At 41.5% G+C, this 14,829-nt stretch overlaps 1 protein-coding gene across 7 annotated transcripts in view; it reads right to left on the bottom strand.

The window, feature by feature from the left end:
- Positions 1 to 14,829, bottom strand: part of LOC139757302 (apolipoprotein D-like) — a 64,637-nt gene that overhangs the window by 21,677 nt on the left and 28,131 nt on the right. For all 7 annotated transcript variants that reach the window (XM_071677689.1, XM_071677687.1, XM_071677686.1 and 4 more), the window contains exon 3: positions 7,173 to 7,392. In XM_071677689.1, the coding sequence (XP_071533790.1) occupies positions 7,173 to 7,392 (220 nt within the window). The remainder of the gene's footprint in view (positions 1 to 7,172; positions 7,393 to 14,829) is intronic.

Here is a 14,829-nt window from a genome sequence, read left to right as displayed (position 1 = left end):
TAGAATAAACAGGTCCTTTATGCTGATATGTGGATACTTCTGCTTCACTTCCCAAAAGCCTGAACTTACATGAAACTGGAGAATGGAAGTCCACCCTTAGCTCAAGGTGTCCATTTATACCATCAGACAAGTTGGTGGAGCCCTTTAACGAAAAAGTCTTTGGAGGTTTCTCATATCTTTCCACCAGGTCAGCCAATCTAAACTTCTTTGGGTAAGGCTTTCTACTAGTGTATGTAAAAGTCTGGGAAGGCATGGTTTGCCCAAAAGATCACTTTCTTGGCTTGTACCCTCACTAAGTCATTTGCACTGAGCTGCAAAACTATTTCACCAACATGTACTGTAGCTAAAAACATGAAACCACAACTAGACTTTGGACTGTTGAAGTAAGATCAGTGTTGTTGAAGGCTTTTTCCTGAGGAAAGCCCAAGGGATCTGTTTCAATACACCAACCCCATAATTTGCTGACTTGGAATCAACCAACACATAGTCTTACTGATAACAATACTGCTTCTAGAAAAACATTCTGAATCATTCATTACCCTTTAATGGTACAATCGTCTTTTGAATCTGATATTCCTGTATAAGTAAATAAAAGTAGATGAGAAGTGTGGCCTCTGCAAAGGAAATTCATAAAATCATGGAAGCCATCCATCAAAAACAAATGGATGATGTTGGACTCCAGTGATGTAAAGGTTAGTGTTCCTGAATGTGACACATTTACAGGCTGCCCAGGGTCTACCTTATAGGTTCATTAACGGATGTCCATTAATGCCAAAAGACCGTTAAACTGAATGTAACCTATGGAACATTTTTTAATACATAATACACTTATACCATATACAGTTCACACACTTTTTTTTAACTCCCCTGTCACTTGATGCCATTTTCAATTGTTAGGATTGCAAAATTTGATAAATAATATCACCAATCTCTGTTTACATAACCACACAGTAGCTTGAGACAGACCAAGACCATAACAAAACGGTATACCCAAACACTACCAAAAGCAAGTGGGATAAAAAATAATACTTTTTGCCTTGGCTGTGAAATCCGAAACCTGTTTAATCTATTGTTCACTGTATTCATTAATATCTATTTAATTTGATTGCCGTTTCCCAAGTCACAAAGTAACAACAAGAAACAAGAAAAACGGTCCATCCATACACAAACACACACATACACACACACACATAGACACACACACATAGATACACACACACACACACACACATATATACATATATATTCTTTTATTTTACTATTATTTTGCTTTGTCGCTGTCTCCCACGTTAGCGAGGTAGCGCAAGGAAACAGACGAAAGAATGGCCCAACCCACCCACATACACAGCCACACACATACACGCCCACACACGCAAATATACATACCTATACATTTCAACGTATACATGTATATATACACAGACATATACATATATACACGTGTACATATTTCATACTGTCTGCCTTTATTCATTCCCATCGCCACCCCACCACACATGGAATAACAACCCTCTCCCCCCTCATGTGTGCGAGGTAGTGCTAGGAAACGACAACAAAGGCCACATTCGTTCACACTCAGTCTCTAGCTGTCATGTAATAATGCACCGAAACCACAGCTCCCTTTCCACATCCAGGACCCACAGGACTTTCCATGGTTTACCCCAGACGCTTCACATGCCCTGGTTCAATCCATCGACAGCACGTCGGCCCCGGTATACCACATCGTTCCAATTCACTCTGTTCCTTGCACGCCTTTCACCCTCCTGCATCTTCAGGCCCCGATCACTCAAAATCTTTTTCACTCCATCTTTCCACCTCCAATTTGGTCTCCCACTTCTCCTCGTTCCCTCCACCTCCGACACATATATCCTCTTGGTCAATCTTTCCTCACTCGTTCTCTCCATGTGACCGAACCATTTCAAAACACACTTTTCTGCTCTCTAAACCACACTCTTTTTATTTCCACACATCTCTCTTACCCTTACATTACTTACTCGATTAAACCACCTCACACCACATATTGTCCTCAAACATCTCATTTCCAGCACATCCACCCTCCTGCGCACAACTCTATCCATAGCCCACGCCTGGCAACCATACAACAAAGTTGGAACCACTATTCCTTCAAACATACCCATTTTTGCTTTCCGAGATAATGTTCTCAACTTCCACACATTCTTCGATGCTCCCAAAATTTTCGCACCCTCCCCCACCCTATGATTCGCTTCCGCTTCCATGGTTCCATCTGCTGCCAAATCTACTCTCAGATATCTAAAACACTTCACTTCCTCCAGTTTTTCTCCATTCAAACTTACCTCCCAATTGACTTGGCCCTCAACCCTACGGTACCTAATAACCTTGCTCTTATTCACATTTACTCTCAACTTTCTTCTCTCACACGCTTTACCAAACTCAGTCACCAGCTTCTGCAGTTTCTCACATGAATCAGCCACCAGCGCTGTATCATCAGCGAACAACAACTGACTCACTTCCCAAGCTCTCTCATCCACAACAGACTGCTTACTTGCCCCTCTTTCCAAAACTCTTGCATTCACCTCCCTAACAACCCCATCCATAAACAAATTAAACAACCATGGAGACATCACACACCCCTGCCGCAAACCTACATTCACAAAGAACCAATCACTTTCCTCTCTTCCTACACGTACACATGCCTTACATCCTCGATCAAAACTTTTCACTGCTTCTAACAACTTGCCTCCAATGCCATATATTCTTAATACCTTCAACAAAGCATCTCTATCAACTCTATCATATGCCTTCTCCAGATCCATAAATGCTACATACAAATCCATTTGCCTTTCTAATTATTTCTCACATACACTCTTTAAAGCAAACACCTGATCCACACATCCTCTACCACTTCTGAAACTACACTGCTCTTCCCCAATCTGATGCTCTGTACATGCCTTCACCCTCTCAATCAATACCCTCCCATATAATTTACCAGGAATACTCGACAAACTTATACCTCTGTAATTTGAACACTCACCTTTGTCCCCTTTGCCTTTGTACAATGGCACTATGCAGGCATTCCGCCAATCCTCAGGCACCTCACCATGAGTCATACATTCATTAAATAACCTTACCAACCAGTCAACAATACAGTCACCCACTTTTTTAATAAATTCCACAGCAATACCATCCAACCCCGCTGCCTTGCCGGCTTTCATCTTCCGCAAGGCTTTTACTACTTCTTCTCTGTTTACCAAATCATTCTCCCTAGCCCTCTCACTTAGCACACCACCTCGACCAAAACACCCTATATCTCCCACTCTATCATCAAACACATTCAACAAACCTTCAAAATACTCACTCCATCTCCTTCTCACATCACCACTACTTGTTATCACCTCCCCATTAGCTCCTTTCACTGAAGTTCACATTTGTTCCCTTGTCTTACGCACTTTATTTACCTCCTTCCACAACATCTTTTTATTCTCCCTAAAATTTAATGATACTCTCTCACCCCAACTCTCATTTGCCCTCTTTTTCACCTCTTGCACCTTTTTCTTGACCTCCTGCCTCTTTCTCTTGTACATCTCCCACTCATTGGCATTATTTCCCTGTAAAAATCATCCAAATACCTCTCTCTTCTCTTTCACTAATAATCTTACTTCTTCATCCCACCACTCACTACCCTTTCTAATCTGCCCACCTACCACGCTTCTCATGCCACAAGCATCTTTTGCGCAAGCCATCACTGCTTCCCTATATACATCCCATTCCTCCCCCACTCCCCTTACCTCCTTCATTCTCACCTTTTACCATTCTGTACTCAGTCTCTCCTGGTACTTCCTCACACAAGTTTCCTTCCCAAGCTCACTTATTCTCACCACTCTCTTCACCCCAACATTCTCCCTTCTTTTCTGAAAACCTCTACAAATCTTCACCTTTGCCTCCACAAGATAATGATCAGACATCCCTCCAGTTGCACCTCTCAGCACATTAACATCCAAAAGTCTCTCTTTCGCACACCAATCAATTAACACGTAATCCAATAACGCTCTCTGGCCATCTCTCCTACTTATATACGTATACTTATGTATATCTTGCTTTTTAAACCAGGTATTCCCAATCACCAGTCCTTTTTCACCACAGAAATCTACAAGCTCTTCACTATTTCCATTTACAACACTGAACACCCCATGTATACCAATTATTCCTTCAACTGCCACATTACTCACCTTTGCATTCAAATCACCCATCACTATAACCTGGTCTCGTGCATCAAAACTACTTACACATTCATTCAGCTGCTCCCAAAACACTTGCCTCTCATGATCTTTCTTCTCATGCCCAGGTGCATATGCACCAATAATCACTCATCTCTCTCCATCAACTTTCAATTTTACCCATATCAATCTAGAGTTTACTTTCTTACACTCTATCACATACTCCCACCACTCCTGTGTCAGGAGTAGTGCTACTCCTTCCCTTGCTCTTGTCCTCTCACTAACCCCTGAGTTTACTCCCAAGACATTCCCAAACCATTCTTCCCCTTTACCCTTGAGCTTCGCTTCACTCAGAGCCAAAACATCCAGGTTCCTTTCCTCAAACATACTACCTCTCTCTCCTTTTTTCTCATCTTCGTTATATCCACACACATTTAGACACCCTAATCTGAGCCTTCGAGGAGGATGAGTACTCCCCGCGTGACTCCTTCTTCTGTTTCCCCTTTTAGAAAGTTAAAATAGATACATACATATATATATATATATATATATATATATATATATATATATATATATATATATATATATATATATATATATATATATATATATATATATATATATTTATATTTATTTTACTTTGTTGCTGTCTCCTGCGTCAGCAAGGTAGCGCAAGGAAACACACGAAAAAATGGCCAAACCAACCCACATACACATGTATATACATACACGTCCACACACGCAAATATGCATACCTATACATCTCAATGTACACATACAAATACACACACAGACATATACATATATAAACATGTACATAATTCATACCGTCTGCCTTTATTTATTCCCATCGCCACCTCGCCAGACATGGAATAACATCCCCCTCCCCCTCATGTGTGTGAGGTAGCGCTAGGAAAAGACAACAAAGGCCCCCTTCGTTCACACTCAAGTCTTTAGCTGTCATGTAATAATGCACCAAAACCACAGCTCCCTTTCCACATCTAGGCCCCACAGAACTTTCCATGGTTTACCCCAGATGCTTCACATGCCCTGGTTCAATTCATTGACAGCACGTCAACCCCAGTATACCACATCGTTACAATTCACTCTATTCCTTGCACGTCTTTCACCCTCCTGCATGTTCAGGCCCCGATCACTTAAAATCTTTTTCACTCCATCTTTCCACCTCCAATTTGGTCTCCCACTTCTCCTCCTTCCCTCCACTTCTGACACATATACCCTCTTGGTCAATCTTTCCTCACTCATTCCCTCCATGGGACCAAACCATTTCAAAACACACTCATCTGCTCTCTCAACCACACTCTTTTTATTTCCACACATCTCTCTTACCCTTATATTACTTACTCGATCAAACCACATCACACCACATATTGTCCTCAAACATCTCATTTCCAGCACATCCACCCTCCTGCGCACAACTCTATCCATAGCCCATGCCTTGCAAACATACAACATTGTTAGAACCACTATTCCTTCAAACATACCCATTTTTGCTTTCCGAGATAATATTCTCGACTTCCAAACATTCTTCAAGGCTCCCAGAATTTTTGCCCCCTACCCCACCCTATGATTCACTTCCGCTTCCATGGTTCCATCCGCTGCCAGATCCACTCCCAGATATCTAAAACACTTCACCTCCTCCAGTTTTTCTCCATTCAAACTTACCTCCCAACTGACTTAACCCTCAACCCTACTGTACCTAATAACCTTGCTCTTATTCACATTTACTCTGAACTTTCTTCTTTCACACACTGGTTGTGAGGCATGTGCTATAGATAGGGTTGTGCGGAGGAGGGGGCATGTGTTGGAAATGATATGTTTGAGGACAATATGTGGTGTGAGGTGGTTTGATCGAGTAACTAATGAAAGGGTAAGACATGAAAGGGTAAGAGAGACGTGTGGTAATAAAAAGAGTGTGGTTGAGAGAGCAGAAGAGGGTGTATTGAAATGATTTGGTCACATGGAGAGAATGAGTGAGGAAAGATTGACATAGAGGATATATGTGTCAGAGGTGGAGGGAACGAGGAGAAGTGGGAGACCAAATTGGAGGTGGAAAGATGAGTGAAAAAGACTTTGAGCGATCGGGGCCTGAACATACAAGAGGGTGAAAGGCGTGCAAGGAATAGAGTGAACTGGAACGATGTGGTATACCGGGGTCGACGTGCTGTCAATGGATTGAACCAGGGCATGTGAAGAGTCTGGGGTAAACCATGGAAAGTTCTGTGGGGCCTGGATGTGGAAAAGGAGCTGTGGTTTCGGTGCATTATTACATGACAGCTAGAGACTGAGTGTGAACGAATGGGGCCTTTGTTGTCTTTTCCTAGTGCTACCTCGCACACATGAGGGGGAAGGGGTTGTTATTCCATGTCTGGCGAGGTGGCGATGGGAATAAATAAAGGCAGACAGTATGAATTATGTACATGTGTATATATGTATATGTCTGTGTGTGTATATATATGTGTACATTGAGATGTACAGGTATGTATATTTGCGTGTGTGGACGTGTATGTATATACATGTGTATGTGGGTGGGTTGGGCCATTCTTTCATGTTTCCTTGCGCTACCTCACTAATGTGGGAGACAGCGACAAAGCAAAATAAGTAAATAAATAAATAATACGTTGAAATGTATAGGTATATATATGTGAGTGTGTAGACATGTAGGTATATACATGTTTATGTTGGTGGGTTGGGCCTGTCTTTCATCTGTTTCCTTGCGCTACCTCGCTAACGCGGGAGACAGCGACAAAGTATAATGATAAAAAAAAATAACATTGAAATGTATAGGTATGAATATGTGCATATGTGGGCATATATGTATATACATTTGTATGCGGGTGGGTTGGGCCATTTTTTCATCTGTTTCCTTGCGCTACCCAAAGACATTTTCAATAATTTTTCCTGAAGAGTTTCTGTATCATTTCTTACAGAGGCAGATGTTATTCCAATACTCACTAAGAGGCCATTTAACACGCATCTTTCCAGCATTTTCACCATCTGGTATATCAAGCGTAGCAGTGTAAGAGTTTAGGTGCTCTATACTCAGTGTGTCAAGCAGGAGAAGCTGGCGGGACTTGGTCACCTTTAGTTGAGTTGGAGTGACTCTGGTGAAGTTCATTGTAAGGCAAGTGGAAGTTGTGTCAATTTGTTCAATCACATACCACAAACCAAGTAGCTGTCAAAAAAAGTAAAACAGTCTGATTAGCACAGTCTCCACAAAATAAGGTCATGATTTTCATTTTATACTGCACCTTGAGCAAATTAGCACACTATCTCTACATGAGATGGTGTCATCCTTATTTATTTATCATTTTTAAATCAGTAGCTTCACACACTGACTAAAGTCCTAATTTGGGCCAGACCCTTAATGAAATAAAGATAATAAAAGACCAGCACAGTACGAGAGACGGAAAAAAATCAAAACAAGACCAGAGAAATAAAAAAGAGGATAGCTTCATGGTGTATGTAAGGAAATGTAAAGCTCAACAACTGAGGTTTCATGAGACACAACCAGATGGAGTAAAATGGCTCCAGTCATCTTTTCCCAGAGTAGCTTTTGTAGGTGACCCCTCCGTACATTATGCATCTATAGTGAAGATATAATACTACCTTTACAAAGAAGGTTTAGATTAATTTTTCCAACATGTATGTTCTTTTACCATAAAAATAGTAAAGTTGCACACTATTCCTTTTAATAAGGGGGAAATATATCCTTTTATCTAGCACCAACAGAATTAGCATACTAACAGTGAACCAAAAGAGTTCACTGAGGTCTTCCCGTAATGACGTCACGAGGTTTATTTACACACTCTTTACATCGAGAACTTCCACCTTAAGAGCACCATTGACCGGGAACTGAAACTCTCTTATGAGCTGACACAGATTCAAGAATGGAAAAAAATATTGTTTGGAAAATAATGATACCAGCTATATCAAGTTCTATGGCCAAAGGTGGATTTTTTTTCCACTTTCAGCCATGTTAAGTTTCAGGTTGGACATTATAACGGGAATAACTTATGCAAAATTCAAATCAGATTTTTTTTTTTCATGCTATTTACCATTTCCCACATCAGCGAGGTAGTGCCAAGAACAAAGGACTGAGCCTTTGAGGGAACATCCTCTCCTGGCCCCCTTCTCTATTCCATCTTTTGGAAAATTAAAAACGAGAGGGGAGGATTTCCAGCCCCCCGCTCCCTCCCCTTTTAGTCGCCTTCTAAGACACGCAGGGAATACGTGGGAAGTATTCTTTCTCCCCTATCCCCAGGGATAGAGTTATGCACATTTAATACCGTCCAGTTTTTCAGATGCTGGAAAACAATAATATCAAGTATATGGATTACAGCATCTTCACTAAACCTGGGTATGGCTTCTAAATATGAACAGATGGACAAACAGTAGGATGACAATGTCAGCAGACAGAGCCACCCCTAAGTGTTTGCCATTCTATGTAAATGACACAATAAGTAGATGGTTGTTTTAGGGAAACCTTCGGTCACCTGCCCCGCAGGACACTTACTCTGAACGATCTGAATTTGGGTGGAAATGTTTGAAAAATATTTCAAACTTCTGTACCTGCATTAAGTTCCATAATCAAAAGTGAAATTTCTTCAACCTATAAGTCAGCATAAGTTCCTGATTAACCTTTTGATAAAGGACACAACCCAGGCAAAATCTAAACAAGATTAATAGGTCGCATGCCATTCAAGTCTCGAGCTACTCAGAAAAGAACTGAAAAAATATGAAATTTGAAACATACCTTCAAGAGAACATTATCCTGGGAGGCAAAAATGGATATGTTTGAAGGAAAAGTGGTTCCAACAATGACATAAGGTTGCGAGGCATGGGCTATAGACAGAGTTGTGTGGAGGAGGGTGGATGTGCTGGAAGTGAGATGTTTAAGGACAATATGTGGTGTGAGGTGGTTTGATGTTTGATCGAGTAAGTAATGAAAGGGTAAGAGAAATGTGTGGTAATAAAAAGAGTGTGGTTGAGAGAGCAGAGGAGGGTGTTTTGAAATGCTTTGGTCACATGGAGAGAATGAGTGAGGACAGATTGACCAAGAGGATATATGTGTCGGAGGTGGAGGGAACAGGAGAAGTGGGAGACCAAATTGGAGGTGGAAAGATGGAGTGAAAAAGATTTTCAGTGATCAGGGCCTGAACATGCAGGAGGGTGAAAGGCGTGCAAGGAATAGAGTGAACTGGAACGATGTGGTATACTGGGGTGGACGTGCTGTCAATGGATTGAACCAGGGCATGTGAAGCGTCTGGGGTAAACCATGGAAAGTTCTGTGGGGCCTGGATGTGGAAAGGGAGCGGTGGTTTTGGTGCATTATATATAACAGCTAGAGACTGAGTGTGAACGAATGTGGCCTTTGTTGTCTTTTCCTCGCGCTACCTCGCGCACATGCGGGGGAGGGGGTTGTTATTTCATGTGTGGCAGTGTGGCGATGGGAATGAATAAAGGCAGACAGTATAAATTATGTAAATGCGTATATATGTATATGTGTGTGTGCATACATATGTATATGTTGAGATGTATAGGTATGTATAAGTGCGTGTGTGGATGTGTATGTATATACATGTGTATGTGGGTGGGTTAGGCCATTCTTTTGACTGTTTCCTTGCGCTACCTTGCTAACGCGGGAGACAGTGACAAAGTTTAATAAATAGATAAAATAAATACCTTCACGAAATCAGGGTGTGACTACCAATAATGGATTTACTGGCAACAGAAGGACAATAGAAGAGAATTATTCTTTTTCCTTTCCTTCATGCATTTGTGCTGTATCTTGTGAGGCAGGGTGACATCGGGAATGGTTGAAAGTGAGCAAGTATAAATATGTACACGTGTATGTAGGGAATAGGGGAGAAACAATACTTCCCACGCATTCCCCGTGTGTCGTAGAAGGCGACTAATGGGGACGGGAGCGGGGAGCAGAAACCCTTCCCTCCTTATATTCTAACTTTCTAAAAGGGGAAACAGAAGGAGTCACGCGGGGAGTGCTCATCCTCCTCGAAGGCTTAGACTGGGGTGTCTAAATGTGTGTGGATGTAACCAAGATGAGAAAAAAGAAGAGATCGGTAGTATGTTTGAGGAAAGGAACCTAGATGTTTTGGCTCCAAGCGAAATGAAGCTCAAGGGTAAAGGGGAAGGGTGGTTTGGAAATATTTTGGGAGTAAAGTCAGGGGTTGGTGAGAGGACAAGAGCAAAGGAAGGAGTAGCACTACTACTGAAACAGGAGTTAAGGGAGTATGTGATAGTAAGAAAGTAAACTCTAGATTGATATAGGTAAAAGTGAAAGTGGATGGGGAGAGATGGGTAACTACTGGGGCCTATGCATCTGGGCATGAGAAGAAAGATCATGAGAGGCTAGTGTTTTGGGAGCAGCTGAGTGAGTGTGTTAGCAGTTTTAATGCACAAGACCAGATTAAAGTGATGGGTGATTTGAATGCAAAGGTGAGAAAAGTGGCAGTTGAGAGAATAATTGGTGAACATGGGGTGTTCAGTGTTGTAAATGGAAATGGTGAAGAGCTTGTATATTTGTGTGCTGAAAAAGGACTGGTGATTGGGAATACCTGGTTTAAAAAGAGAGATATACATAAGTATATGTATGTAAGTAGGAGAGATAGTAAGAGAGTGTTATTGAATTATGTGTTAACTGATAGGCATGTGACAGAGAGACTTTTGGATGTTAATATGCTGTGAGGTGCAACTGGAGGGATGTCTGTTCATTATCTCGTGGAGGCGAAGGTGAAGGTTTGTAGAGGTTTTCAGAAAAGAAGAGAGAATAATGGGGTGAAGATTGTGGTGAGAGTAAGTGAGCTTGGAAAGGGGACTTGTGTGAGGAAGTACCACGAGAGACTGAGTGCAGAATGGAAAAAGGTGACAGTAAAGGACGTAAGGGAAGTGAGGGAGGAATGGGAGGTATTCAGGGAAGCAGTGATGGCTTGCACAAAAGATGCTTGTAGCATGAAAAGCATGGGGGGTGGGCAGATTAGAAAGGGTAGTGAGTAGTAGGATGAAGAAGTAAGAATATTAGTGAAAGAGAAAAGAGAGGCATTTGGATGATTTTTGCAAGGAAATAGTGCAAATGACTACGAGATATATAAAAGAAAGAGGCAGGAGGTCAAGAGAAAGGTGCAAGAGGTGAAAAAGAGGGCAAATGAGAGTTGGGGTGAGAGAGTATCATTAAATTTTAGGGGAAATAAAAAGATTTTTGGAAGGAGGTAAATAAAGTGCGTAAGACAAGAGAACAAATGGGAACATCGGTGAAGGGGGCTAATGGGGAGATAATTGCAAGTAGTGGTGATGTGAGAAGGGGATGGAGTGAGTATATTGAAGGTTTGTTGAATGTGTTTGATGATAGTGTGGCGGATATAGGGTGTTTTGGTTGGGGTGGTGTGCGAAGTGAGAGGGTCAGGGAGAATGATTTGGTAGATAGAAAAGAGGTAGTGAAAGCTTTGCTGAAGATGAAAGCCAGCTAGGCGGCGGTTTTGGATGGTATTGCAGTGGAATTTACTAAAAAGGGGGGTGACTGTGTTGTTGACTGGTTGGTGAGGATATTCAATGTATGTATGACTCATGGTGAAGTGCCTGAGGATTGGCGGAATGCGTGCATAGTTCCATTATACAAAGGCAAAGGGGATAAAGCTGAGTGTTCAAATTACTGAGGTATAAGTTTGTTGAGTATTCCTAGGAAATTATATGGGAGGGTATTGACTGAGAGGGTGAAGGCATGTATAGAACATCAGATTGGGAAAGAGCAGTGTGGTTTCAGAAGTGGTAGAGGATGTGTGGATCAGGAGTTTGCTTTCAAGAATATATGTGAGAAATACTTAGAAAAACAAATGGATTTGTATGTAGCATTTATGGATCTGGAGAAGGCATATGATAGAGTTGATAGAGGTGCTTTGCGGAAGGTAGTAAGAGTATATGGTGTGGGAGGCAAGTTGCTGGAAGCAGTGATATGTTTTTATAGAGGATGTAAGACATGTGCATGAGTACAAAGAGAGAAAAGTGATTGGTTCTCAGTGAATGTCAGTTTGCAGCAGGGGTGTGTGATGTCTCCATGGTTGTTTAATTTGTTCATGGATGGGGTTGTTAGGGAGGTGAATGCAAGAGTTTTGCAGAGAGGGGGGCATGTATGCAGTCTGCTGTGGATGAGAGGGCTTGGTAAGTGAGTCAGTTGTTGTTTGCTGATGATACATACAGCTGATTCGGGTGAGAAACAGCAGAAGCTGGTGACTGAGTTTGGTAAAGTGTGAAAGAAGAAAGCTGAGAGTAAATGTGAATAGGAGCAAGGTTACTAGGTACAGTAGGGTTGAGGGACAAGTGAATTGGGAAATAAGTTTGAATGGAGAAAAACTGGAGAGAGTGGAGTGTCTTAAATATCTGGGAGTGGATTTGGCAGCGAATGAAACCATGGAAGCGGAAGTGAGTCACAGGGTGGGGAAGGGGTTGAAAGTTCTGAGAGTGTTGAAAAATGTGTGGAAGGTGAGAATGTTGTCTTGGAAAGTAAAAATGGGTATGTTTGAAGAAATAGTGGTTCCAATAATGTTATGTGGTTGCAAGGCATGGGCTATAGATAGGGTTGTGCGTAGGAGGGTGATTGTGTTGGAAATGAGATGTCTGAGGACAATATGTGGTGTGAGGTGGTTTGATCGAGTAAGTAACGAAAGGGTAAGAGAGATGTGTGGTAATAAAAAGAGTGTGGTTGAGAGAGCAGAACAGGGTGTATTGAAATGGTTTGGTCAGATGGACAGGATGAGTGAGGAAAGATTGACCAAGAGGATATATATGTCACAGGTGGAGGGAACGTGGAGAAGTGGGAGACCAAATTGGAAGTGGAAGGATGGAGTGAAAAAGATTTTGAGTGATCGGGGCCTGAACATGCAGGGGGGTGAAAGGTGTGCAAGGAATAGAGCGAATTGGAATGATGTGGTATACTGGGGTCGACGTGCTGTCAATGGATTGGACCACGGCATGTGAAGCGTCTGGGGTAAACCATGGAAAGTTTTGTGGGGCCTGGATGTGGAAAGGGAGCTGTGGTTTCAGTGCATTACACATGACAGCTAGAGACTGAGTGTAAACAAATGTGGTCTTTGTTGTCATTTCCTAGCGCTACCTCACGCGCGTGTGGGGGGAGAGGTTTGTCATCACATGTGTGGAGGGGTGGCAACAGGAAAGAATAAAGGCAGCAAGTATGAATCATGTACATGTGTATATATGTATATATCTGTTAATGTTCCAGCCACCCGCTCCCTCCCCTTTTAGTTGCATTCTACGACACGCAGGGAATATGTGGGAAGTATTCTTTCTCCCCTTTTTCTTTTTTTAATTTTCCAAAAGAAGGAACAGAGAAGGGGGCCAGGTGAGGATATTCCCTCAAAGGCCCAGTCCTCTGTTCCTAACACTACCTTGCTAATGCGGGAAATGGCGAATAGTATGAAAGAATCTGTTAATGTACATATATATATGTATAAGTTGAAATGTATAGGTATGTATATGTGTGTGTGTGTGGATGTGTATGTATATACATGTGTATGTGGGTGGGTTGGGCCATTCTTCCGTCTGTTTCCTTGTGCTACCTCGCTAATGTGGGAGACAGCGACAAAATATAATAAAAATAAAATAAATGTACATGTATGTTTGTATGTGTACAGATTGTGACTCATATGTCTGAGTTCCATTTTGACCGACTGGTCGGATCTCGAAATGGACGTAAGTCAGACACATGTCAGCGTGGTAGGGAGAATTCGTATACTTGTACAGTATTCTTTTATTCCACTCTATTTCTATCATGATTATCTCATTTTTATTTACCATCTTTTATTATATGATTCTGTAGTTTTTCTTACTTTTTATTTAAGATTCTTTAGTTCAGGGAGTGATTCATTCAAACTTTCAATGAACTTTTTGGCAGCTCCTTTGTCAGCACTTATTGCTTCACCTGTGACTAATGTTGTGCAAGCTATATCTTCTTTTAAATCTATTGAACCAGCCATGACTTGCTATAAAGTTCTCATTGTAATCTTCTGCTTGGTCCCTCAAAGTCTTAAAGAGACTTATAGCCTTTGCCTGAATTGTTAGTGAACTTAGTAGTACATGTTTTTTAATTTGATCTTCCATCCACAGCACCAACAACTTTTCAATTTCGTGGATGGGCCACTGTCAATGCTTAGTCATTATCACAGACTTCATACTTGCCAAACTTTTCACTGCTTCACATATTTTTCTTCTTTGTCCTTTAGAATTGTGGAGACTGCTAAAGAGGACGACTGTAGATTATGTGCAGTCACATCAACTTTTTTCCTTCGTCATATTGGGTGATTACCTTCATTTTCAATTCCAAATTGAGCATCTTTTTGGCTTCTTGCCAGATCCGTCAACATGTGATGAATTTTTCCTCTTGCTCATCATCTTCTTTGGGATTAAATACAAAAACATTTTAATCCAGCAAGAAAATTTTTAGATTCACATGAATAACGTGCACTTACTGAATAACTGAGAGAGAAGCTATGATATACACAATGCTGGGATCGTCTGATATTCACTATCCTACGCATGCAGCCATTAGCACTGGTGGAGATATGACCAAGCATGAGTTTTA

Source organism: Panulirus ornatus, chromosome 25 (assembly GCF_036320965.1).
Source record: "Panulirus ornatus isolate Po-2019 chromosome 25, ASM3632096v1, whole genome shotgun sequence".
Classification (NCBI taxonomy): Eukaryota; Metazoa; Arthropoda; class Malacostraca; order Decapoda; family Palinuridae; genus Panulirus; species Panulirus ornatus.
The sequence above is the reverse complement of the archived record's forward strand: the minus strand, read 5'-3'. Positions and strand labels throughout refer to the sequence as shown.